The following is a 27,953-nucleotide window of genomic DNA, read 5'->3' as shown; positions in this document are numbered from 1 at the left end:
TAGTTTATTATTAATTTTGGGGTAGAATTTAGTGATTCATTAGTTGCATAGAAGACCAGGGCTCATTACATCAAGTGCCCTTCTTAATGCCCATCACCCTGTTGCCCCACCCTTCTACTTCCTCCCCTCCAGCCACCCTCAGTTTGTTCTCTGTAGTTAAGAGTCTCTCCCTTGTTTTTTTATTTTATCTTATTTATTTATTTGACAGAGAGAGATCACAAATAGGCAGAGAGGCAGGCAGAGAGAGAGGGAAGCAGGCTCCTTGCTGAGCAGAGAGCCTGATGCGGGGCTCAATCCCAGGCTCAGTCTGGGATCATGACCTGAGCCAAAGGCAGAGGCTAAACCCACTGAGGCACCCAGATGATTTATCTCCTTCTTCATTTTTATAATGTTTTATTTTTCGTTCACTTCCCTTATGTTCACATATGAGTAAAATCATATGGCATTTATCTTTACCTAACTTATATTTTGCTTAGCATAATGCATTATAGTTCCCATTGTTTCAAATGACAAGATTTCATTCTTTTTTTTTTTTTTTTTTTTTTAAAGAATTTTTTTCTGGTACACGGTTATGTTTTTAAATTTATTCAGATAAGTTTATTTTATTTTATTTGAAGATTTTATTTATTATTTGAGAGAGAGGGAGAACACGAGCAGGGAGGAGAGGAAGATGTAGGCTCCCTGCCGATTAAGGAAACCTATGGGTGGCTCAATCCCAGGACCCTGAGATCATGCCTAAGCCAAAGGCAAATGCTTAGCCAACTGAACCACCCAGGTGTCCCATAAGATTTCATTCTTTTTGATGGCTGAGTGTATATACACACACACAGACACACACTCCCCCCACATCTTTATCCGTTCATCTATTGATGGACGTCTGGGCTCTTTTAAATATGAATTTTTAAAATAATTACAGTAAAGACTGTAAATGTATTTTCTCTTAGAATTTTCTAAATGTTTTCTGTAATTTATTATCGTAAGAATACAGTATGTAACATACAAAGTATGTGTTAATTGTTCATGTTATCAATAAGCCTTCTGGTCCACAGTAGGCTATTAAGTTTTGGGGGGAGTCAGAAGTTAAATATATGGATTTTTGGCTGTGGGGTGGGGCATCAGCACCCCTTATAAACTCCTGAGTTATTCAAGGATCAACTGTATTGTTACAAAATCAGATACTGTTTTATCTTAAAAAACAAGCAATAAAAAAACTCTAGAACATTGCTTAATTCTGCTCACTGAAAAGATCTGGAAATAATAATCCTTCCAAGGGTATTAATGACCCCCTGCCCCCTCCCAAGCACTTAGAACCAGGGGTTCTTGAAGAAATGGCTATCCCCAGATCTAGGGCTGACAGTATTCTAGATGATCCTAGAATATTTTATCCATCCAGAAAATGAAGTTGTGAGAGATTTCTAGAATCCTGTCAGAGAATGCGAAATTGTCGTAAAGGCTGTAGATCTGTTCCTCACTGATTTAAAGGACATTCATAGGATAGCGGAATGTCTTAACCAGAGTATCATAGTAATTCTGTGGTGAATACTGCAGGATGAGTGACGTGTTTTCTTTAACAATTTGCAAGAAAAAGAGATGGGAAATGAAACAGTTTTACAGGAGACTTAAGAGATATAACCAGTGTCAGTAGATGGACCTTAATGGGAAAAAATGTTTAGAAAATTATAATATAATCTTAGGATGTGAATATCTAATCATATTAAGGAGTTACTGTTTTTTAAGTGTGATGATGGTATTGTGGTTATGTTTAAAAAAGAGGTCCGTATTTTTTAATGATACAACTGAAATATTTATAGATAAAACAATGCAGTGTTTCGGTATGAATGTGGAGTTGGGGATTTAAGTAAAACAGGATTATAATGGTCTCCCCTTACCTGCAGGGGATTCTTTCTAAGACACCCAGTGGATGCCTGACACCATAGAAAGTACCAAATCCTAATATTTTTTCTGTATATCTCTACCCATAATAAAGTTTAATATATAAATTAGGCACAATGAAATGAATAACAACGATAATAAGGTGGAACAATTATAACAATATACTTTAATAAAAGAGAGGTTGCTCTCAAAATATTGTACTATATTAGTACTTGTTCATGTGATGGTGTGAGGTGATAAAATGCCTATATGTTGAGGTAAAGTGAGGTGAATGATACAGGCATTGTGACGTAGTGTTAGACTACTGATGACCTTCTGATGAGTCAGAGGGTCATCTGTTTCCAGACTACAGTTGACCTCACGTAACTGAAAGCATGGAAAGCCCAACTGTGAATAAGGGGAAACTAATGTATTTTATGTCCTAATAATTGGTGGTGCTTAATGATGGATACATCAAATTGGTAATATAACTCTTTTGTTTTAAAAATTCCATTATAAAAAGATACCAAAACAAAGACAGTTATACATTTGGAAGTCAGACAGCCCTGATTGACTTGACCTGCCTCTTACTGGTGTATTAGATAACTTGGGAACATTGGTTTCCTTTTCAATAAATTGAGTTGCTATGGAAGTTGAAAAGTTTCGTGTTAGTAAAGCATGGAAGGGGAGTGTTTAATATGTACTACAGTGCTTAATAAATTGAAGGTGCTGCCATTTTTATTTTAATAAATAAGAACATGAATTTCAGCTACGTAGGGTTCCTGCTGTACTTCAGAGACTCTTGTATAGTTAAAGTAGCTTAATTTTGAGGATAGTTGACTACTGTATGATTGAGAGAAGTTTTGTATATGGTTATGAATAGTTAATGATATTATTTACACAATTGAAGTTTCTGTGAATTTCTCAATATTATATTCTTTGTCCCTTCAATTAATAATAAATAATTAATAGTTAATAACAACAGTTAACTCTTGAGAGAAGTATGATGGAGAGAAGTTTTGTGTATGGTTATGAATATTTAATATTTACACAATTGAAGTTTCTGTGAATTTCTTGATATTATATTTTTTGTCCCTTATATATTTAATTAATAATAATTAAAAGGAGCCTATGTTAGGAAAGACTTGAACCAGCAAGATTGTACTATATCATGTAGTTCTGTGCCTTAAGGGAAGACTAACTGGACAGTGGTCTGTTCAGAAGGGGAAAGGAATCTAAATACCAAAACTAGCACAGTAGAGATGACCACCAGATCTGTGAACTAACTACTTGTCTTATGTTTGATTATAAATTAATGTAGCATTTTATTAAATACAATAAGATTATGTTTACAGAGTACTTTAATCTTGTGTTAGGTGATTTGGAGGATGTCTCAGTTAGTCTTAACCTAGAAGGAGGGAAAACTAGAATGATGCTAAAGCTGTAATTGGTAAAGAAGCTGCAGTCATTCCTGTTAGGTGAGATAGATCTTTATTTGTTTTTATTGTTTAGTTAGTATTCCTCTTTTTTGTGTCGGTTCAATCATGATTGTGGAGTGGTCTTGTTTTTGTCTTGACCCATCCTGGTCTCAAGAATGGCCTTGTTGGAGGTTGATACTCTGTGAAATTGTTTTTGTTTAACAGGACAGTAAGGCCTCACCCAGAATAGTTGGCCAGCTCCTAGATAATAAGGGGCTGCAGTTCTTTTTCTTTCAATTAAAAAAATGTAAGGAGAAGAGGAATAATGTGATTGTATCCCAAAAAACGTTATTGCTAAAATTAATTTTTGTTTTTATATTTGAGTGACAGTTGAATTTATGTATACATAAAAATCTCATAAGTGAAGTTTTTAAATGTAAAAAAAGTTTTAACTCCTGAAAAAAAAAAAAAAAATACATGCAGACTTTCTAAAAAATTACTTGAAAGCATTTCTAAAATTTAATTTAATTATATTTGTGTTTCATAGATATTTTCAGCTCCAGGCCATCCAAAAATGATTTACAGCTCCTCAAACTTAAAGACACCTTCAAAACTTTGTTCAGGGTCTAAATCTCATGATGTTCAAGAAGTTCTTAAAAAGAAGCAGGTAACAGCCTTGATTCTAATTTCCTTAAAGAGGAAATGACCCGTTGAATTCCTAAGTGATTATGTTAACACATTTGAATAGCTCATGTTGTTATGAAACTACATTAAAATGTTTATTTAGCTGCTTCTGGATGTAGTGTATATTTGAAAAAAAGAAGAGACAAAAAAATATTTTGCTGTTGCCTTTCACTGGCTACATGAATCACAAGGAAAGAATTCTTTCCATATAGAAATAAAGAACACTGAGTTGTCCTGTTTTGTTTTTTTCCTCCAAGGTAAAGAAGCAGTTTTATTTCATTATTTCCTCTTTTAATTCCTCTCTTGATTTGTAAGTTAGAAAATATTTCACATAAAGTAAAACATCTATGTCGTTGTTACTCATATGACTCAGTTCTGAGTTGCATTATCTTTTTAGATTTTAAACTCGTATGAGTTTTTCAAATAGATATTTATATGTATTATCCCAGTATAATTGGAGATTTGATTAATAGAGAGGGGTGAGAGGCAATTTTTTCCTGGCAGAGATCCATAGAATTTGCTATGATTTCTGTCCTCTAGCTTCATCTCACATTTTTTAAACATTAAACTTGGAAAATAAAGATTGGCTTTTTACATTGGCAAACGAAAACAAATCTTATTTTTCTTCATAAATACATTTACATTATTCAAGTGAATGTAAATGTCATAGATACAGTGTTTGGCATTTTAAATATTTTTTCAAGTACAGTTATAAATATAAACTCTCATACAGAAAATATATTTAAAGGTTTCATTTCTGGTTTCAGCTGTTTTTTGATTAGGAGCAAAATTTTTCTTGAACAGCATAGGGATGACCTGGAAGAATTGAGTTGATCTTTTATCAGATATATGCAAATGTTGGCAAATTTTGTTATCCATTACTGATTCTTTTAATCTTTTCTTATAGGAAGCATTGAAGCTGCAACAAGACATGAGGAAAAAGAGGCAAGAAGTGCTAGAAAAACAAATAGAATGCCAGAAGGTGAGATGAGCTCATTATTTGCCTGCTGGAATTGATGGATATAATTGATTTTACAGAGATATCCCTCATAGTAAAGTTTATAAGCGTTATTTATATTAAAATTTACTAAGCATAGTTTTACTTTTTTCTGCGTTATTTTATAGATGCTAATATCTAAGCTAGAAAAGAACAAAAACATGAAACCAGAAGAGAGAGCAAATATAATGAAGACTTTGAAAGAGCTTGGTGAAAAGATCTCACAGTTGAAAGATGAATTAAAAACATCTTCTGCAGTCTCCACACCATCTAAAGTAAAGACAAAAACAGAGGTATCTATTTGTATTTTCCATTCAGCATAGTACTGTTGAAAATCTGTTACATGCTTTGCTCTTTGAAAATACACTGGAAGCCTTAGGTAGCTAATAGTCTAATGGGGAGACAATTAGAATGACAGGGTTTTTTTTAATGTTTCTATATATTCTGTGTACTCTCTTTGAAAGAGGTGCTAATACCCTCTTTAAAGATGTGGGGGTTTTTTGTTGTTTGTTTTTTTTTTTTAAAGATTTTATTTATTTATCCGACAGACAGAGATCACAAGTAGGCAGAGAGGCAGGCAGAGAGAGAGGAGGAAACAGGCTCCCTGCGAGCAGAGAGCTCAACGTGGGGCTCAATCCCAGGACCATGGGACCATGACCCGAGCCGAAGGCAGAGGCTTTAACCCACTGAGCCACCCAGGCGCCCCAAAGATGTGTTTTTTAACTGGATTTTTGGCTCCCTTTTCTGAAGATGAAATTGCTAAAGTGATGGCAAGAAAAAAGTGTGTTTTCCTGTTACATGAATTGTTTTTCTAATATTATAGTATAATGGAACTATCTCTTTTAATATTCAAAAGGTATCATCAGCTTTATATGGGTAAAAATGTGGTATTCTGTTGAAAAGATTAATCAGAAGTTCTAGATCCATGTAAGTCTTACTTTGTTAATTGCCATTTGTTTCCTTACCTTAGGAGAATACTTGCTGTACACAGTGGTTCCATTATACCACATCCCTGAGTGGTGTTATAGATTCATTTCTGGACCTTTAGGAACTTGGAATAAAAAATTTACCAGATATTTAGAATGCAAATTTTTATGTACCGTATTATAATGGATTTGGAATTGTGACTCTTTATTACTGGAAGATAAAAAGTTATTTCATCAACATTGTTTTTAAAAAAATACAATAAAATACTTTTATTGAAATGTCCCCCAATTATAGAAGGAACATATACACATTTAAAAAATTAGAGAGTATATGTAGGGGGTAAGAAATTCTCTCACAGTCACTCCATCTAAAGACAGACAGTTTGTCCCTCATACCAAAAAGAGAATGACGATAGTTGTAGGGTTCAAATCTGAAAGCATTATGTAGCTATTATTTATGTTTGTATCATTAATGAGTATTTGCTGTGTAATCTATTTTGCCTGTGTTTCATTCATGACTCTTTACTATCAGAAAATTATTCTCAGCTGACTGTTTCCAAGGTCTGAATCTTAGGCCATCTTAAGCAATAATACTGCTTATTATTTTTTATTGGTATCAGTATACTCTCTGTGTGTTTTTGTACAGTTAACCTTCCCTAAAACACTCAGGTTTATTGCATCCTCTTATTCTCATTTTGCCAAAAGAGATGTGTCATCCTGTAAGTATAATATTCTGAATAAGGTCTTAGATGTTATCTAACATTTTTTTAAACAAATACATTTTTACTCTTAATTTTTCCAAAGGCTCAGAAAGAACTATTAGATACTGAACTGGACCTTCACAAGAGGCTATCCTCAGGTGAAGACACAACAGAGTTACGGAAAAAACTCAGTCAGTTACAGGTTGAGGTGAGATTTAAGAGGAGTTACCCACTATGGTTAACACCTCAGATAATACTTTTTTCTTCCTCTGTTTTCCAAGGTTCAGTCTGACAATGTGTATTATATTCTACCTTTTATTGTTATTCAGGCTGCACGATTAGGTATTTTACCTGTGGGTCGAGGAAAGACCATGTCCTCTCAAGGTCGAGGAAGAGGCAGAGGCCGTGGAGGAAGAGGAAGGGGCTCACTGAATCACATGGTGGTGGATCATCGCCCTAAAGCACTGTCAGTTGGGGGATTCATTGAGGAGGAAAAAGATGAATTACTTCAGCATTTCTCAGTAAGTTTTTAAAGTAGGCAGATGCCAACTCTAAAAACACTGTATTCAGCATTTTCTTGCTGCCTTCTGTATAAATGTCAAGTGTTTTATAGATTCGAAAATCAAGTTGTAAAAAAATGGGTATTAGCAAATTCTTATTAATATATTTAAAGGTCAAGAAGCAGCTCATGCTTTGTAATTCCATAATACTCCCCATAAATGTGTTTGTACTGACAGGTTGTTCCCAAGCAAATATTTGATTTTTTTTTTTTTTTTTATGGTTGTTACATGGTTTAGCAGGTGTTTATAGTCAATAAGTGAAAATAGCTTGGGATGAAGGCAGAATTCAAAGGAGGAATTTATTAGAATAAGAAACATGTATCGCTATATTTTGTATATAGTGGCAAACACTTTTAGATAAACATGTATACAGAGATTTATTACAGGTGACTGTGTTTAATTTGCTACTTTAACTGAGTATTCTCTTTCCACTCATTCATTTAATAAATACTGAGTGTTACTTGTGTTAGAGCATTTTCATATATGATTTTATTTAATCTTAAGTAACTGTATAAAGTGCATGTGAAATTCTGTGTGTACAGATGAGAAAATGAAAGTTTAAAACTTAAGAGTAGGGGTGGCTGGGTGGCCCAGTTGTTAAGCGTGTGCCTTCGGTTCAGGTCATGATCCTAGGGTCCTAGGATCCAGCCTGGCGTCAGGCTCGCTGCTCATTGGGAAGCCTGCTTCTCCCACCTCTGTCCCCCTGCTTGTGTTCTCTCTCTCTCTGTGTCTCTCTGTCAAAAAAAAAATCGATAAAATCTTAAAAAAAACCAAAAACAATAATAAATAAATAAATAAATAAATAAAACTTGAGAGTAAACCAGCCAAGATCATGCAGTTAGTAAGTGGTAGAACCAAGATAAAAATACACACAGTTGACTTAAAATCTGGAATCCCTGCTCCTCAAACAACTTTTTTGAGAGAAAACATTTTCAGTCCCGTTTATTTATTTATTTAGAGAGTGAGCAAGTGAGCATGAATTGTGGGGAAGGACAGAGGGGAAGAAAGAATCTCAAGCAGACTCTGTGCCCAGTGCCCTGCTCCATGCAGGGATTGATCCCAGGACCCTGAGATCATGACGTGAGCTGAAATCTGTAGAGTTGGACTCTAAGCTGACTAAGGGCTGCCCCCATTTTCAGTCCTATTATGTGTTCAAGATGGTGAAGGAAGTCTTAAACAGCAAGACCTCACACACCGTTTCTTATTAGTATGATGCCCTTTAATCTTTTCTCATCCTGACGTTTGAAGAATAGTAGCTTGTTAAAGTGTCCAGATTTGAGAGCTATGTTGGCTGCATTCTGTTCATTTTTAAGATTTTTATTTATTTATTTGACTGAGAGAGATATCACAAGTAGGCAGAGAGACAGGCGGTCGGGGCAGGAAGCAGGCGGGGCTCGATCCCAGGACCCTGATATCATGACCTGACCCTAAGGCAGAGGCTTAACCCACTGAGCCACCCAGGTTCCCCATTCTGTTCATTCTTGAGCCGGTTTCTTTCACCAGTTTGACCAATATCTATATTTTTTTTTTTTTTTTTTTTTTTTGTAAACTGAGAGACTAGCTTTAAAGTGACTACTTGAGGAGTAAAATACAGAGAGGAGAGCTACCCATGTGCAGGGTATTCTTGGGGAGCTGGGAGAATGTGATTTTTGTCTTTTGATGTTGAGTATATAAAATTATTATCTTTTTGCCAAATATGTTGGGCATTTAAACCCATTATGAGCTCTGGTGTGGCAGTACTGAAGCAAAGCAGAATTGTTTTAAATTTGAATTTGCAGAGCGTTCTAGTTACAAAAAAAAGGTTATCTTTGTTAGGTAGGAGGCTGTGTGTTGTATCTTGAGGGTCTCTGGAGACTATGTAGATAGATGTGTAAGGTTTAGCCCAGAACTCATGTTCACATGTATCTCTTTCCTTCTCATAAGTAGGGTCATTCTAGAGCATTTGATAACCAATTTTCATGTATACATATATTTGATAAGTCTGAAATGATGGCATTTAGTTTGTGAAAAGGGGCATGTCCCAGCATTTGGGGAAGGAACAAACAAAGCAGTGCAGATGAGGTAACTTTGAGAAGGAGACATTGCCATCACATTTTGGGGGGGGGTTGTTTTTTTGTTTTGTTTTTTAAAGATTTATTTATTTGGCAGAGAGAACACAAGCATGGGGAGAGGGAGAAGCAGGCTTCCTGCTGAGCAGGGAGCCGGATGTGAGTCTCGATCCTAGGACCCTGGGATCATGACTTGAGCTGAAGGCAGCCGTTAATGACTATGCCACCCAGGCGCCCTTGGCATCAGTTTTTATTTTTTATTTTATATTATTATTTTTTTAAAGATTTTATTTATTTATTTGACAGACAGAGATCACAGGCAGGCAGAGAGAGAGAGAGGAGGAAGCAGGCTCGCTGCTGAGCAGAGAGCCCGATGCGGGACTCGATCCCAGGACCCTGGGATCATGACCTGAGCCGAAGGCAGAGGCTTAACCCTCTGAGCCACCCAGGCGCCCCTTGCCATCAGTTTTGATGGTGTTTTGTTGTTTGTTTGTTTTAATAGGGTGCTACTAGACAGTCTTGAGTGCTAGAAACATACCCTAGTAATGGATAATTGGGCAGTGGAGTATGTTTTCTTTGAAGGAACTACAGAAATATATATGCCTAGACGGTATTGTAAATAGATATAGTAAACTTCTTTGAGGTATTTTATATCCCACCAAGGCTAAGGTAAAATGGATATTTTCAGTATTCTTTTATTGTCCTTAATAATTGTGAAAGGATCATGGATGAACCATACCTGTATGAAAAGATGGTGGATGGATTCAGTGAAGCTCTTTTTTGCAGTATGAGGACCTAATTCTGGAATCCTTTAGTTTATTCTTTTATCCAGTAATCTGCTTCTAAGAATTTATCATAAGGTAATTATGGTTGTATACAAATAAGAGCTGTAAGGATGCTTAGTATAGCACCCCTTGTAATAGTGAAAAGGGAGCAATCTAAATTCTCAGTGGCATTTTACTGCTATTGAAAACTTGTTTTTTTGTTTTGTTTTGTTTTGCTTTGTTTTTTTGAAAACTTGTTTTTAAAGAGTAATGCTACGAGAAAATTCTCAGGATTGACTTTTAGGTTAAAAAAAAGTGGGATACAAGATTATCCATAAACTTGGAATGAAAGTCCATTAAATTTATATTTCTAGGTTGGCAGAATTCAAGTTGGTTTTTCATTGTTTTCTTTCTGAGGACCTATTTTCTTTGCTTTCCAAATGAACATATATTACTTTTTAAATCATACTTCTTAATATCACATTCATGTTTAGGGTGAAATATTAGTGTTGTTGTTTTCTTAAAAGATTTTATTTATTCATTTGAGGCAGAGAGACTGCACATAAGTGAGGGCAGAGGGTGAGAAAGAGACTCCCCGCTGACCAGGGAGCTAGCTAGTCACAGGGCTTGATCCCAGGACCCTGAGATCATGACCTGAGCTGAAGGCATATGCTTAATTGACTGAGCCACCCGGTCACCCCCATATTAGTATTTTTTTTTTAAAGATTTTATTTATTTATTTGACAGAGATCACAAGTAGGCAGAGAGGCAGGCAGAGAGAGAGAGGAGGAAGCAGGCTCCTTGCTGAGCAGAGAGCCTGATGCGGGGCTCGATCCCAGCGCCCTGGGATCATGACCTGAGCCGAAGGCAGAGGCTTAACACACTGAGCCACCCAGGCGCCCCTATACTGTTTATTTTAAAACCAAATTAGAGGAGATGTATTAATATTGGGCTCTTAGATCCCAGCTGCTTATATTTTTTAAAAAGAAGTATAAATTAAAGTATATACATATTTAAAATACATAATCTATTTAATATATAATGAGAACTATATATAACATTAAGCATGTTATATATAAATATTTTAAAGAATTTATGAGAGCGAGTGCAAGCATGCGTGTGCATGGAGGACAGAGAGGGAGAGAAGGAGAATCTGAAGCAGATTCCTCACTAAGTAGAGAGTCCATCTTGGGGCTTGATCCCATGACGATCCCATGATCAGTAGATCGTGACTTAAGCTGAAACCAGGAGTCAGATGGTTAACCAACTGAGCCACCCAGGTGCCCCACACATAAATATTTTAATAGCCTATATCAGAGGTCAGCAGACTTTCTCTGGAAAGGACCTTTAGGTTTTTGTTGGCTATATACAGTCTCTCTCAGGTTTTCTTTTGCCTCTTCCTTTATCTGCTCCTTCTCTCTCTCTTTTCTTTTCTTTTTTTAATTAAAATTTTTTTTTATTTAAGTAATCTCTGCACCCAATATGGGGCTCAAACTCAGGACTTTGAGATCAAGAGTCGCATGCTCTTCACCTGAGCCAGCCAGGTGGCGTTCCTTTTCTTTTTAAGTTTCTTGTTTTTTTTTTTTTTTTTTTCTTAGAGAGATTTCATTTATTTATTTAACAGAGAGAGGGAGAGAGCACAAGCAGGGGGAGCAGCAGAGCACAAGCAGGGAGCCTAATGCACAGCTTGATCCCAAGACCCTGGGATCACAACCTGAGCTGAAGGCAGACACTTAACCATCTGAGCCATCCAGGCACCCCAGTGTTTTGTTTTGTTTTGTGTTTTTTAAGATTTTTATTTATTTATTTGAGAGAGCACACGTAGGGTAGGGGCCGAGGGAGAGGGAGAAGCAGACTCCCCGCTGAGCAGGGTGCCTGATGCTGGGCTCAATTCCAGGACCCTGAGATCATAACCTGAGCAGAAAGCAGACACTTAACTTACTGAACCACCCAGGAATCTCTCTTCTTTTTCAATCTTATAACCTTTTAAAAACATAAAAACCATTCTTAGCTCACAGGCCATCAAACATAAGTTGCTGGACCATATTTGGCCTGATGACTCTAGTTTACTGAGACACGGTATATATCACCATATTTTTATTTATTTATTTATTTATTTATTTATTTTAAGATTTTATTTATTTATTTGGCAGAGAGAGAGAGATCACAAGTAGACAGAGGAGCAGGCAGAGGGAGTGGGCTAAGCAGGTTCCCCACTGAGCAGAGAGCCCGATGCGGGGCTTGATCTCAGAACCCCAAGATAATGGCCTGAGCCAAAGGCAGAGACTTAACCCACTGAGCCACCCAGGCACCCCCATATTAATTTTTATATTAAGTATTTAAGTTTAAAAATATAAAATAGTATTATGTAGCATATAAAGAGAATTTTATGTATTTTTAAGGTAAAATCAGTGAGTTTGGAAAGAACTTTTAAAAAAAGAGTCCTTATTTATGTATCTTTCATTTGACAGAGAACTGAGGACTAAAGACCTTTATGAAGAATTCCCTCTAAGTATTTTAATATTAAACTTTAGGTCAGAAGATGAAAATTTTAAATCATAGAGTCTTGCTTGAGGGCACAGACAGGACAAGAGCTAAGGTACATTCCTTTGCCCCTGATTAAAGAGAAGTTTGGCAAGTTTCAACAGAAGAGTTACTTAAACTATATGTTTGGAATACTTGAACTGCACTTAAGCATTTTCAAGTAATATCCATCAGTTAGTTACAAGATTTTTGAACTGTTGTGGTATGTTTTAGCTTGTGTCACTCAGTGATACAGGGTAAAACTTGATTTTTTTTTCTTTCTAATTATGAAAGTAATACATGCATGTCAGGTTGTGTTTGGCTGCAAGTAAAACATGAATAATTTGGGAAATATGAACATTTACTTTCTTTCTTTTCAAGAAATCTAGCAGTATGGAGGTTTTAGGTTTACTTTATTCAGAAACTCAGGCACACAACTTCTTTTCGTATTTCTCTTCTAGTATCCTAGTATGTTGGCTTTTTTTCTTAGGCCTTTTCTTCATGGTGTGACACCAGGATGTCTACAACAACCACAAAATTCATGGCCTCTAAAAAGGATGTCCAAAGGCAGAAAAGAATAGTACCTTTCTTATGACATTCTTAAAAATCATGAGATAACCTTCTAAAAAAATATCCCTGCCTCAACCCTTACCTTCCATGCCCACCTGACTCCTGACATGCACCACTCTCTGAGCACTCGTGCCCTCATGTGTCTTAGCCAGAATTGTCACTTACCCATTTGTAAGCTAATCCCTGTTGAGGAAACTGTTAACATGATTGAATTAAATCAGTCATGGTTCCATATGACAGTTGGTCAATGATAAAAATCAAGATCAGTTAGAATGGAAAGAGGTTAGGTAGTTGGTTTAGACAACTAAGTCAATGTCTTTTTTTCCCTACAGTTTTATTTAGATTTGTTAACATACAGTGTAATATTAGTTTCTGGTGTACAGTATGGTGATTCAGCACTTCCATACATTACCCAGTGCTCATAAAGACAATTGCACTCCTTAATCCCCATCACCTACTTCACCCATCCACCCACCTCCCATCTGATAACCATCAGTTTGTTCTCTACAGTTAATGAGTCTATCTCTTGGTTTACCTCTTTCTCTCTTTTTTTTTTCCCTTTGCTCATTTGTTTTGTTTCTTCAGTTCCACATATGAGTGAAGTCATACGGTATTTGTCTTCATCTGACTTACTTTGCTCAGCACAATACTCTCTAGTTCTACCCATGTCATTGCAAATGGCAAGATTTCATTCTTTTTTATTTTTTAATTTATTTTTTTTTATTTATTTATTAACATATAATGTATTATTAGCCCCAGCAGTACAGGTCTGTGAATCACCGGGGATTTCATTCTTTTTTATAACTGAGTAATACTTCATTGTCTGTGTGTCTGTGTGTATATACAGCACATCTTTATACATTCATCAGTCGGTGGACACTTGGACTATTTCTATAATTTGGCTGTTATTAAATAATGCTGCTGTATCAAAGTACTTGTATCCCTTTGAATTAGTGTCTTTGTAGTCTTTGGGGAAGTATCCAGAGTTACAGTTGCTGGATTGTAGGATAGTTGTATTTTTTTTTTTAAGATTTTATTTATTTATTTGACACAGAGAGAGAGAGATCACAAGCGGGCAGAGAGGCAGGCAGAGAGAGAGGAGGAGGGAAGCAGGTTCCCCGCTGAGCAGAGAGCCCGATGCGGGGCTCCATCCCAGGACCTGAGATCATGACCTGAGCCGAAGGCAGAGGCTTTAACCCACTGAGCCACCCAGGCACCCCGGAGAGTTGTATTTTGGCAGTGCAGAAGTATAGTTATATTTTTAACTTTGTGAGGAACCTCCATATTCTTTTCCACAGTGACTGTCCCTAGCTCACATTTTCACCAGCAGTGCAAGAGGCTTTTTCTTTTACCACATTTTTGTCAACACCCGTTGTTTCTTGTGTTATTGATTTAAGCCATTCTGACAGGTGTGTCTCACTGTAATTTTGATTTGCATTTCCCTGATGATAAGTGATGGTGAGCACCGTTTATGTGACTATTGACCATCTGGATATCTTCTTTGGAGAAATGTCTGTTTATGTCTTTTGGCCGTCTTTTAATTGGATTATTTGTTTTTGGGAGGTGTTGAATTTTATAAGTTCTTTTTGTATGTTGGGTACTAATCCTTTATCAGATATGTCATTTGCAAGTATCTTCTCCCATTCTCTCATAGGTTGCCTTTCAGTTTTGTTGGTTGTTTCTGTCATTGTGCAGAGGCTTTTTATTTTGATGTAGCTCCAGTAGGGTTTTTTTTACTATTATTTCCCTTCCCTCTGGAGACCTATCTAGAAAAACATTGCTACAGCTGATAGCAGAGAAATTACTGCCTCGGTTTTCTTCTAGGATTTTTATCATTTCAGGATTCAAATTTAGATTTTTAATCCATTTTGACTTTATTTTTATGTTTGGTGAAAGAGAATGGTTGAGTTTCATTCTTCTCTAAGGCAATGTCTTCTGTGATGTTCACTGAAGAAAACTTGGAAACCATTCAGTTACAGAAAGAAGAAAACACCTAAGTACCTTACATTCTTTTGATAGGAATGTTTTAGTTTTCTTTTCTTTTCTTTTTTTTTTTTTTTAAAGATTTTATTTATTTGACAGACAGAGATCACAAGTAGGCAGAGAGGCAGGCAGAGAGAGAGGAGAAAGCAGGCTCCCCGCTGAGCAGAGAGCCTGATGCGGGGCTCGATCCCAGGACCCTGGGATCATGACCTGAGCCAAAGGCAGAGGCTTTAACCCACTGAGCCACCCAGGCACCCCTGTTTTAGTTTTCTTAAAAGTTACGTGTATATCATTTGAAGAGTCAGGTGAACTGAATAGCTACCAAGTTGTTAAACATTCTCCAATTGTATTCTCGTTTTCTGTTCTTTAAGGATGTCTACTTTTAAATCTTTCAGCTGATTTTCTGGGTATTTTTTTCATTTTTAAATAATTGATTTTACTGCAACTTTTTGATTTTTTAAATTGTAAGCATTTTATATTGACCTTAATCCTTTGCTTTTCAGCTCCCCAGTTTTTTGGCTGTGTTGTATTCTGTCCTATTTTCTCTTTTCTTAGGGATTTATGCCTTAAAAAAAAAAAAAAATCACTTTAGTGTCATTGCATATACTATGAATGCTATGCAGTCTTCTCTTTTGTAACCAGAGAGCATTTTGAGTCTTAAGAAAGTAAGAGGTCTGAGTTTCTGTACCCCCAGAAATATTTATGTAATTCATTCAAATTTTTGTGTTCTTACTAGCAAGAACTTCTAATTTGCCTGCTCCTTCATTCCTGGAACTTCATATAAAACAATGGAATACTTCTGTTGTAATTACTGTAGACTTCTCACATACAGTTAGCTTTTCCCTATAGCCTCTCTAGAGAGGGTTTTTACTTTCCTTCTTCCAAGAAGAAGGAAATATTTGAGAGTGTTAGTGTATGAAACTGATACCTTATCATTTGACAAGTAATACACTTTTGCGTTTACCAGAATAAAAGTTACCCTTTCTCTGTATTTAACATACAGAGAAACTGAATTCAGCACTATTCAGCACTTCAGTTATTGCCCTTCTTCAGACTGTGTAAAAAACTTTTAGTAATTTTGATCTTTTGTGAACCTACTGATAACTTACTGCCATTTGATAGCTAGTGGGTTTTCTGTTTTTTTTTCACTGTTACAAATGATGTTAATATACATCTTACTGGATTTGGTGATTTAGAGTAGAATAATTTGTTATGCAGGACGGTCCTACACATGTCAACACCTTTAGCACTGCTGTTAAATGCCAGGAAGTGCTCTTCAGTCTGTATGACACCCACAGTAATGTTACTATCTCTGGTGAAGACCCTTTTTTGACATTAGTTTGTAGGAGTGATGACTAGATCCAAGGCATGCATATTTAAAATTTGGGGACAGCTTGCCAAATAACCCTGCAGGAATAATGCTGTACTAATTCATACTTGTGGTGACATTGAATAAGAGTACCTATTTGCTTATATCCTCAATAGCACTTGAGTTTTGTGTTTTCATATTTGCTAGTCAGGTAATTGATGAATAATGACTGACAGAACTGGCATCAGTTTCTGATCTGGGAAAATGGTGGGGCTAGATGAATTTCTCTCTGAGTATCTTCTGCCTCTAAGGTTCCAAGTACCCCTGAGTTATCACATACAACTTTTCATTGATGGCATATAATCAGTTTTCTCATGTTCATGTATATATTGGTGTGTATATATATATATATATTTTTTAATTACCTTATTATATGTATATTTTTAAAGATTTTATTTATTTGACAGAGAGATCACAAGTAGGCAGAGAGGCAGGCAGAGAGAGAGAGAAAGAGGGGGAGAGGGAAGCAGGCTCCCCACTGAGCAAAGAGCCCGATGTGGGACTCGATCCCAGGACCCCGAGATCATGACCTGAGCCGAAGGCAGCGGCTTAACCCACTGAGCCACCCAGGCACCGTGAATTACCTTATTATATTTTGAGGGGCAGCACACATGTACAAAGTGTAAAAGAAAGAAAAATGTATGCAGTGAAAAATAAGGTTTCCTTCTATACCCATTCAGTTTCACTCCCCAGAGGCATTTATTATTTTCTGTTTCTTATATACTAAAAAATATTCTTTCTGTGTATATGTATTATTTTGTCTCTCTTTAACCCAAATGGTGGTATGTTACACAGTACTCTCTTGCATGTGCATTTCTCATTTATTATGTATTAGCTTGTTAATAGAGATGATGCTATACTAGTACATGTGGTGTTTCTCTGGTATTTTTTGTGGCTTCTTGGTATTTCATTGCATCGATGAACCACATTGGATTCCAACAATGTCTGTAGTGATGGACAGCTAACTTTTGCCTACTATTTCATTATTTCAAGCCATATTACAAATATGTGTGTGAGATAATACATATGTGGGTATAGAAAAATTATGTATTTTTAATAGATATGTGACATTTTAGAGGCCATTTTTAAAGCTGTTAAAGTACTTTTTTTTTTTTTTTTTAAAGATTTTATTTATTTATTTGACACACAGAGATCAAGTAGGCAGAGAGGCAGGCAGAGAGAGGAGGAAGCAGTCTTCCTGCTGAGCAGAGAGCCTGATGCCAGGCTCGATCCCAGGACTCTGAGATCATGACCTGAGCCAAAGGCAGAGGCCCAACCCACTAAGCCATGTAGGCGCCCCTGTTAAAATACTTTTCAACAAAAAAATGAAGACATGCAAATAGTTAAAAATATGGTTAATCAGAAGTAAAAATCTCCCCTCTTTTCTTGATCTCTGCCTACTCTTAAAAGGTAGTCTGTACTCTTAGACATCTTTACAGAAAAACGTTACTAATATAAGAATATATACACAAAGTCTCTCACTTAAATTTTATCAGAGTGGGCTTATATTATATAGAGCTACATTTCAGGCCTTGCTTTTTCAACATAAATATCTTAGCTGTTTGGTGTTTTCCTTAAAATTATAAGGATAATACTCAACTTAAAATACTTACTGAAACAAACTATACCAAGTAGAAATGTATATAGTTCAGTGATTTATCAGAAGGTAAACTTGTGTATACCTAACCCTCAGGTCAAGAAAAAGAATATTCCCATCCGCCTTCCAGTCATTGTTTTCTCTCCTCCTCAATAAAATGACCATTATCCTCACTTTATCATAATCACCTTCTTGCTTTTGTTACACAGTTGATCCTCATTATTCATGGATTTCGTATTTGCACATTAACCTACCTAGCAATATTATTTGTAGGATCAAAAATCAATATTCAAGGTGCTTTTGTGGTCAGTTCAGACTTTGACGGAGCTGTGAAAAATTTGAGTTACCTGATGTAATGTTCCCAGCTCAGGTCAGTTAAAGTGATGCTCTGCCCTTTTTGTTTCGGCTTTCATACTATAAACAGCTGTTCTTTTTGCAGTGTTTTTAGTACCACATTTTCCTCATTTTTGTGCTTTTCACTGGTTGTTTCATTATTTGAAATGCCCCCCACCCCCAAATATAGTTCTCAGGTGCTTTGTTGAAAGTTCAAGAAGGCTGTGATGTGCCTTATGGTGAAGACCCATGTATTATGTAAGCTTTGTTCAGGCATGAGTGCTTTTAGCCATGAGTTCAGTGTCAGTGAATCAACAGTATATTTTAAATACGGTGTCTTTAAATATAAAACAATTGATTAGTTGATGTTTTGACCAGAGGCTCATAGGAACCTAACCCTCTCTCGGCCCTAGGAGCAGTGATTGAGTATTTGCTAATTCTTTGCTTGCAGTGAACTTCATATGACTTAGTGTGAATAATGAGAACCAGCTGTAGTTTTATCACCTAAATGTGCGTTCCTAAAGATTATAATATTACTCTTTTTAAATTTGTATGAATGGAACCACACAGTCTATATTCTTTCGTGTCTGTTCTTTTCCCTTAACATTATGTTTGTAAGATTCATTAATGTTGTCACATGTAACAATAGTTTCCATTTTTAATTGCTGTATAATTTTCAGTTGTATAACTATAACATAGTTTATTCTTCATTTCTCCTGTGGATAGGTATGTGGGTTATTTTCACTTTATTTTTATGAACACTGTTGATAGGATTCTTCTAGATCATTCGGTGTATATGTGGGCATTCGGTGTATATTGTGGGGCAACCCAATAAATACAGGTTAATTCTTCCTTCCTTCAGAACGCAGTCTTTCTCAAAATTCCTCTTGTGGTTACAGAACTGCTACCCTATTCAGAGGGCAACCCAATAAATACAGGTTAAAGAAGTCTTTCTCACTTTCTGTGGTTATAGAAGTAATACATCTTTTTAAAAATTTTTTAAATAACAAAGTCTAAGGATCTAATATATAACATGGTGACTGGTTGACCACACTGTATTGTATAATTGAAATTTGCTAAGAGAATAGTAGAACCTAAATATTCTCATCAGAAAAAAGGTAAATATGTGAGGTGATGAACGTGTTGTTAATGAACTACATAGGGAGACTCTTCACTCTTTATATGTATATCAGATCATCGTGTTTTACACTTACAAATATCCTTCGGTTGTGTTTTACCTCAGTAATCCTGGAAAGAATTCAGATAATACCGAAGTGAACAAAATAGTGAAAAAGTCTCTAATTGGGCTGTGTATGTTAAACGAATAAGGGCAAAGGATATCTATTACATGCATTACGAGATTTTTTTCTTCAAGTTTATTGAAATATAATTGATGTAAAACACTGTGTTAGTTTAAGATATATAACATAATGGTTTGATATATGTACATATAGTGAAATGATTACTATGAAATAAGTGTAGTTCACATCTGTCACCTCACATAGTCAGAATTCTTTTTCCTTGTGATGAGATCTCCTCTCAGCATCCACCTGTGGTTTTTTTTTAGAAGATGGCAAATGTATATTTGGATGGGACCATTTCAGTACATCATTTTAGTATGTCCCATAAGTTAAAATGTTTGGTACCAGGTTATAAACGTGCAGCCCCTACAGGGATAATAGAGTTTTCCCTAAGATCACAGGCTGATTTCTGTGCAGACAGTAATGGGTTATGGATCTGGCTTAATATATACAATATATAACCTTTTTTTTTAAAATTTTTTAGAAAATTTTTAAGATTTTATTTTTTTATTTGACAGAGAGAATGAGCATAAGCAGGGGGAAAAGCAGAGGGAGTGAGAGAAGCAGACTCCCTGCTGAGCAGGGAGCCCACCATGGGGCTTGATCCCAGGACCCCAGAGTCATGACCTGAGCTGAAGGCAGATGCTTAACTGACTTAGCCACCTATGCGCCACCACCCCCTACCTTTTTAAGATTTTATTTACTTATTTGACAGAGAGAGAGAGAACATAACACTTTTAACATGCAGTGATCTGAGTGTTCTGTGGAAACATTTGGCAAATGGTTAATGACATTTATCAGCATTTTTTTCTAAGAAAAACTAGAGTGAACCCCTATTTTTAAAAGAACCATTTCTATTACATTTTTCAGGATTAAACCCAGAATTGGGGATATTCTGCAATGTGGCATCATTGAAAGAAAAGCTGTAGGAATGACTGAGCTTTCACTTTAATGATACTTTAGGTCCCTATTCTTTTTATCTCTGTTGCTTTTTCTTTAAAATTTTTGCTTTCTCTTTATGAAGTTTCTTGAGGAGGAAGAAATTGTTTGGGTGGTAGTCCTAAGAAATACATCTGAAACTGAGCAATTTTACCTTGAGTTAGGAAAGTAGGTGTTTTTAATTAACGTTTGTTAAATGTATAGAATGGCTGGTACTTGCCATTGTTGTATGGCATTTCAGAGGAGGAAGTTGGAATAGCTTTATCAACTACAGGTGGAGTAGTTGACCTCAGTAAGCATTTTAAAAATTATACTTTTAAGTTTTCAGTCTAACTATGTAGATTATCAAAGCTAAAGACTAGCAATCGTTTTAGGATAGTATTTGTTGAGGGGCGCCTGGGTGGCTCAGTGGGTTAAATCCTCTGCCTTCAGCTTGGGTCATGGTCCCAGGGTCCTGGGATCAAGCCCCACATCCAGCTCTCTGCTCAGCTGGGAGCCTGCTTCCTTCTCTCTCTCTCTCTCTGCCTGCCTCTCTGCCTACTTGTGATCTCTGTCTGTCAAATAAATAAATAAATAAAATCTTTTTAAAAAAAAGATAGTATTTATTGAAACAAAATCATGGGAAAGAAAGGGAAAAATAAAACAACAAAATCAGAGAGGGAGACAAACTATAGGAGACTCTTGATCATAGGAAACAAACAGGGTTGCTGGAGGGGAGGGGGTAGGGCGTTGGGGTAACTGGGTGATGGACATTAAGGACGGTATGTGGTATAATGAGCACTGGGTATTATATAAGACTGAAGAATCACTGACCTCTGTCTCTGAAACCAATAATAAATTGTGTTAATTAATTGAATTTAAATTTTAAAAAGCATGAGATTTACCAAGTATGTCATTTGCATACCTGTATACTTTGCTACACACTTTAATAATTTGTATGTTAGGGCGTATATTAATTTGTTTTTTTGTTTAATGCCTTTCAATATTTATAATTGTGCTAACCGTGATTTTTGTGCATTTGGATAGAATACTCAAATTCTTTTTACATTATTTTTATGGACTCCTTAGAGCAATCCTGAAACAGAAAAAAAGTGAAAAAAAAGCTGAGATACTTTGATATTAAGCAATATTAATGCTTTAATTAATTAAAGCCTTATGGAGCCTTATGGAGGCTCATTTATGTTCAGTTACTTGCCAATTCATGGTAGAGCTGGATCGAGACTTTAATCCCAGCATCTTGCTCAATAATCTTTCTTTAAATCTTTTTAAAAAAATATTTTATTTATTTTTGAGAGAGAGAGAGCGCACAAGTAGGGGAGAGGGACAGAGGGAGAAACAGACTCCCCGCTGAGCAGGGAGCCCAATGCAGGACTCAATCCAAGAACCCTGGGAATATGACCTAAGCTGAAGGCAGACGCTTAACTGACTGAGTCACCCAGGTGCCCTTGTTCAATACTGATGTCAGTAAAATCATGAGCAGAAGAAAAAAAGTATTTGTTGTTTTCATTATGACTTTTGTAAGTGGAATGACAGTATCATCTAAACCAAGACAAATTCTAAAGTTAACATGACATAAATACAAGTCATAGACTATCTGGGCAAAATAGTACATGTGGTTCTTTAATTAAAAGGGACTTCAGGGTTACTGGAGGGGAGGTGGGTGGAGGGATTGAGTAACTAGATATTGGGCATTATGGAGGGCACGTGATGTGATGAACACTGGGTGTCACATGCAACAGATGAATAACTGAACTCTGCTTCTGAAACTAATGATAGACTATATGTTCACTAATTGAATTTAAATAAAATAAGTTTAGAGGAGAAGGGATTTTACTTTTTCTAGTTCTTACTAGATAGATAGATCCACTTTAATTTTCCTCATCAATCATTACACTTTTTAAATAGCATACAATTTGAATACAAACTTAACGTGTTTTTCCTAAAATCTATTTTAGCCTGCAAACCAAGGGTCAAAATTCAAAGACCGTCGGCTACAAATACCATGGCACAAGGCCAAGGTGCCTTCTGTATCCACTGAGACCGAGGAAGAAGAAGTCAAGGAGGAGGTAAATTTAACGATTGAAAATAAACATTCAATTAGATTGTTTCTCAATTAGCATTTTTCTTGACACTAAAGTAAGTAAAATAAATCTTAAAATAAATCTTGTTCTTTTATGCACGCTGTAACTTAAAGACTAGTCTACAAGTTTACTAAAGAGCCAGAACAGTTGCAGACATAAAAAGTTATTTGCGGGGGATATTTTCTGGCATAGGAGAGACTGTTGTTTGTTTGTTTTTTTTCCTTTTTTCTTTTTACTTTGTGTTTATTTGGCTTTGTGCTCTAGAAATTTTTATTCTGTTAAGTGAGGACATGGATTACACGAACAAATTTAATTTTAGCTGGGTGTTTAGCTTTTTGCTTATTCATGTTCCATAAGTAATAGATTTGAGTTTCTTACTTTCCTTCTATGTACAGTTGATTAAAATGAGAGTAAGGAAGTGGGAATAAAAGGGAAGAAATATAAAAACCAAGGACTTAACATAGTACAAGGGTTAAATATAATGAAACTCTTAAAATACATGAAAAATAATTTTGCTTTTTTACTCCCTGTTTCTAATTTCTTTGTTAAAATGGACACTTAGCCAATGTTTCAAGTTATTTGATTTGTTGTAATTTTGGTTTTAAAAGATGTTAGCATTCATGATTGATCAAGAGTCCTCTGGGTAGTTTTAAAAAACAAAAGCAGAAACATTTCCCATGTTTAATAAGAAGAAAAGGAAAGAAAAATCTTGGTGTTTTGGGAATGTTTGTAGATATTTCTACCACATGTAAGATTCCAGATTTTTATGTAAGGTTGAGAATGTTGGTGTCATGAGGAAGTTAGTAAGTTCTCCATCACAGATAACGATATTAAAGGAAAGGTTTAGGAGCTTGGTCATTTATTTTCCTTCTTTTTAAGTTAATGGAATAAAATTAATTTAAATTTATTTAATTTCATTAAATTAATTTTATTAAAACCATTTCATAGATATTTTTCCTACTAAACATTCATGTATTATTTTCCTGATGATATTAGAATGGAAATCTCTTGAAACTAGCAAAATTAACAAGGGAGAGAATATGTATATGTTAACTGTTTGAGGTGTCTTTGCCCTGAAGGATACTCTCTGACTGCATCACTTGTAACTCCAGCCTGGGTTTTGTATACTAGTCTTTTTGTCCTTTGGCCTAAAAACTTAACTTGCTTGTACTACTAAGCAGATTTTACCCTCTCTTTCTTCAGGAAACAGAGACCTCAGATTTGTTTTTGCATGATGATGATGATGAAGATGAAGATGAATATGAGTCTCGTTCATGGCGAAGATGAAATCTGATGCGAGCTGTATAATTTTTAGGAATATTGTTTAGAAGAACAACTTTTTAAAATTATTTAAAGAAGTCAATGAGCCAAAAATTTTTTTTATTTTTCTTTTCCACACAGTAGGTTTAAGGACAGCAAGTTTGCTATTTAAACACATCTCATAACTGTTCATGATATTAAAGCACCAAAGGCCTAGTGACTTTTACACAGTTGTGAAGATCCACAGGAATGATATGGATAATCTCTAGAGCCTTATTTTCCACACCACCTGTTTTGTTGCTATTGGTGTTGGATTATGATGTAAATGACAGGGTGTTCAGAAATTTTATTTTGGATTATAATCTGATAAAATTTCATTAAATGTCAAAATCGCCTGGAATCTCTTAACTCTCAGCTATTATGGATGGGTCGTCAGACAGGAGATATTTGTAATTAAAATACCCTTTTGCTTTCAAGAGTTGTCTTGGAAGAAGAAAAGTAAATTTATTTTAATTTTTTTACTGTGGAGGAGCCCAGTTTGTATTCAATCTAAATTTTCGAGGGGGGGTGTTTATGTGCAGTACAAGTACTATTTTAGTGTAAATCATAACAGACTCTGTATTAAATGCTGTAAAGCAGTGGTAGCTAGCTCCATGGTATTTCCATTCTGTCATCATATTAACTGTCCTGGATTTATGCTACTGATCCTTAGTTTGCTTTGAAATTAGTGAATATTGGTTCAGTTGGTCCTGTTTAAAAATACTCAGAATGTAAAAGGCTTTCACCTCTTGCCCCTTGTCCCCATTTTCTTTCTCCTGCCTTTATATTAATAGCCCTGACTTACCCACTATTGAGACAAGTGATTCTTCTGGGCCACCCAAAGTCAGTCCCAAATAAAAAGTTTAAACCAGCACCTTGATAAATAAGTGATGTTTTGATGAGAATAATGGAAGGTTTGCGGGGGTGGGGGGAAGAGAGTCACCAGCTTTTCTTTTTTCTTTTTTGAAGCTTCAGTTTAGTTAATAGTTACACAAAAGGGTTAAAAAGTGTCTGAAATTCTTCACCTAAATTTAAACCATGATGATGAGGTGACTGGGGATAGGGTGGGGGGGGGTGGGATGGGGGATGGGGATGCTAGTAATAAATGGGAGTCATAACTTGACTTTGATCAGATGACTTTATATTTTCATAATTTTGTAGCTTGTTGCTATCCATGAACATATGCATCCTTCATTAGACAGTTTCCTTCACTGTGTGCATTTTTACTGTACACTGTATAGAGTAGAGTATCTGTTAAGTAAAATATATATGTAAATTTATGTCCTTGTGTTCTGAATGTTAGATGGAAAGCAGAGGAGCAACACTACACTGTATTGACCCCTGGGAAAATAAAATAAATAATGTACATAGGATGTCACTTTTTCAAGGATATACACATCTATGTTTTTATATATGTGTGGTGTGAAAATTTGAAACTTCCTGTTGGCTTCAGAAGGTTCTTGGTGATTGATTACTAGATCAAGGATTTTGTTTCCTGGGGTAAAGGCTGTTTCTCAAAATAGAAACTGTTCGCTAAGAAACCTAAAACCATCAGGACTCTAGATTTACTTAGCTGTAAGAAGTTAAATCCTACGTTGTGATTATCTTTTCTTTTCCACGTATTTTCCTGGAATGATGTCTCAAACCAGGATCATTTTTAAGTTGATGTAATTTTCCCTTCACAATAATAAAGACTTCTTTTTTCTAGATAACACTGAAGCTAAAATAAGCTCATAAAAGCAGGAAAACCTTACAACGGGGTACCTAGAATAAGCAATCTTGCTCCTTCCTCCTCCATCATCTCTAATGAAATTTTGATGTCTGTGGCTCAGTTGGTATATATTTTGAAAGATTCATTGTGGTGAATATTTTGAGTCCTGACAGTTTAAACGTGATAGAGGGAACAAAGGATTTATATATTTTTTGTACAAAGTTTTTTCTTAAACTGTATAATTTTGTAAATAATTTGTTTGGTTTTTTTGTGTACTAAAACTACCAGCGTATAGATTTCAATAAGAATTGTTGTATTTTTGTATTTGGAAACTGAAAATTACAGTAAATTAATGGAGCTGTAAAAGAAAATTTTCAGTAGACTGACAGTTCAGCAGAATGAGATTCCTTTTCATATGATTTTTTTGAGCTTCAAAATTGACATCGTATGATAATACTCTCAGTATAGAGAGAGTAGAAGATTTGTTTGATTTTTTTAGTTACTGGGGGAGAGGGGATGAAAGAAAAGGGTGTTCAAGTAAAGAATAGACGGACACTGTTTTCAGGAAGATTTGAAGCCCTTTCTTTAAAATAGTGTCATTTTCAGTACACCTTAAAGTAGGACTAAAATAATTTATAAATGTCCTAAGAATTCCAAGATGTGTTTGACTTTCTAAAATGAATTCAAGATATGGGTTGAATATATTATTAGAAAATTTAGTTAAGGTTAGCATAAAATAGTTGAATGTATGTATTTTTTTCCTTTAGAATTTTTTTTAACCCCCACCCTCAAATCCTCAAACCCTAGAATTTCTCTTAAAAGTAAGTAACTATCATGGCTTGTTTTCCTGGCCTCTTCCCTTAACAAAAATAACATACTCCATCTGAGGCAAATTTTGTTCTTTTAAATGAGTATGACATCTAAGAACTAATGAGCAGTCGGAGCCACCGGTCTGGCTAGGTTAGCCTGGTTTACTAATGGATTGTTGCCCAGGCTTAACAAAGCAACCCTAGGGCATACGGAATTTTCCTTACTTTCTTCGTGTTGTAATATCAGGAAAACATTGTCACCAGCTCAGATGATAAATTGGGAAACAGTCTAGTTAGGTGGGTCCGTGGTGATGGATCATTATTTGAAAAAGAAGAAAAAAATCATGTGAAAAGGAATAGTGGTTCCTCTTGATGTATAGTATGCCTGTATTATAGTTTTTACAAAATTGTGAACTTGTGTAATAGTATAATAGGAGATATTGTTGAATTTCTAACTGTTTATACATTTAAATTCATATATGTAATGTTTGTTTTATCGATTACAATCTGAATTTCTAAGAAGCATGTTGACTTTTGCAATAAAGATGCAATATGGAATGGTTCACAATTGGAAAAAAAAGAAAAAAAAGTATTACAAATTTAAAATAATTTGGAAATTTTATGAACCATTCCAAAAATTCTAACAATCACCAAAAGAGCTGTAATTCTGGCTTGTTCTGGAAAGAAAGAAAATGTGTGTGTATGCTTGTTTGTGTGTGAGAATGAGTGAGCAGTGGATATGTCTGTGTGTTTCATTTTGGTTTCATGTATATGAGAGAATGCACTTATTATGCATTTGGGTACGGAAGTCCCTGACTGTCAAATATTCAATGAATTTAAGAAAATGTAATCAACAGGGTGTTCTTTAAAATGAGTGAGAAGGGTATTGCAGAGGCAGTTGTGAGTAACCTCGGATAGCCATATTTTTTTTGGTCGTGGATGGATCCCGGTATCCCAGATACAAAAGCACAAACAGTTTTATGAAAAAAATTATTTGAATGTTACCTTGAGATTTTTCAGTATGCCTCCCAGTCAATCGGAAGGACATTTTCCAGAAGTAGAATAGAGAGAAGGGAAAGAGCACAGTGAAGAGATGACTTACAGATAGGTCAGCTCTTGGTGAGTATTTGTAAAGAATAACAGGACAAGGAAGTGATATTACACACTAAGGACTGGATGGTGATAAGAAGAGGAGATACATCACTGGGGCTTATTTTCTCACTTTAAAATTGCTTTTCTCGTTCTTATAAAATTCCCCTTCAGAAGATTAGGCATTGTCTACGAAGAATTCTTTAGATCTCAACTTTACCGGAAAATACTAAGGAATGGGAACAAATTTCATTTTCATTCATTTCAAATAAATTTTATCTATTTTATAAATTAAGTAAATGGCAGGGTCTGTGTGACCATTTGTTTTGACTAGATGATAATATAACCAGCATTATGTTTGTAATAAACATTAGTTTTG

The 27,953-nt window shown here is 35.4% G+C and overlaps 1 protein-coding gene across 5 annotated transcripts in view; it reads left to right on the top strand.

The window, feature by feature from the left end:
- RBM27 (RNA binding motif protein 27) overlaps nt 1-27,141 on the top strand; it is an 81,070-nt gene extending 53,929 nt beyond the window's left edge. For 4 of the 5 annotated variants that reach the window (XM_004744702.3, XM_004744699.3, XM_004744701.3 and 1 more), the window contains 7 exons: nt 3,838-3,957; nt 4,882-4,956; nt 5,100-5,264; nt 6,702-6,806; nt 6,928-7,119; nt 22,541-22,651; nt 23,870-27,141. In XM_004744702.3, the coding sequence (XP_004744759.2) occupies nt 3,838-3,957; nt 4,882-4,956; nt 5,100-5,264; nt 6,702-6,806; nt 6,928-7,119; nt 22,541-22,651; nt 23,870-23,953 (852 nt within the window). In that variant the 3' untranslated portion in view covers nt 23,954-27,141. The remainder of the gene's footprint in view (nt 1-3,837; nt 3,958-4,881; nt 4,957-5,099; nt 5,265-6,701; nt 6,807-6,927; nt 7,120-22,540; nt 22,652-23,869) is intronic. The other variant, XM_013052339.2, reaches the window with a different exon arrangement.
- The last annotated feature ends 812 nt before the right edge of the window (nt 27,142-27,953 follow it).

Source organism: Mustela putorius, unplaced genomic scaffold, assembly GCF_011764305.1.
Source record: "Mustela putorius furo isolate JIRA1106 unplaced genomic scaffold, ASM1176430v1.1 tig00000145_pilon_pilon_pilon, whole genome shotgun sequence".
NCBI classification, from domain to species: domain Eukaryota; kingdom Metazoa; phylum Chordata; class Mammalia; order Carnivora; family Mustelidae; genus Mustela; species Mustela putorius.
The sequence above is the reverse complement of the archived record's forward strand: the minus strand, read 5'-3'. Positions and strand labels throughout refer to the sequence as shown.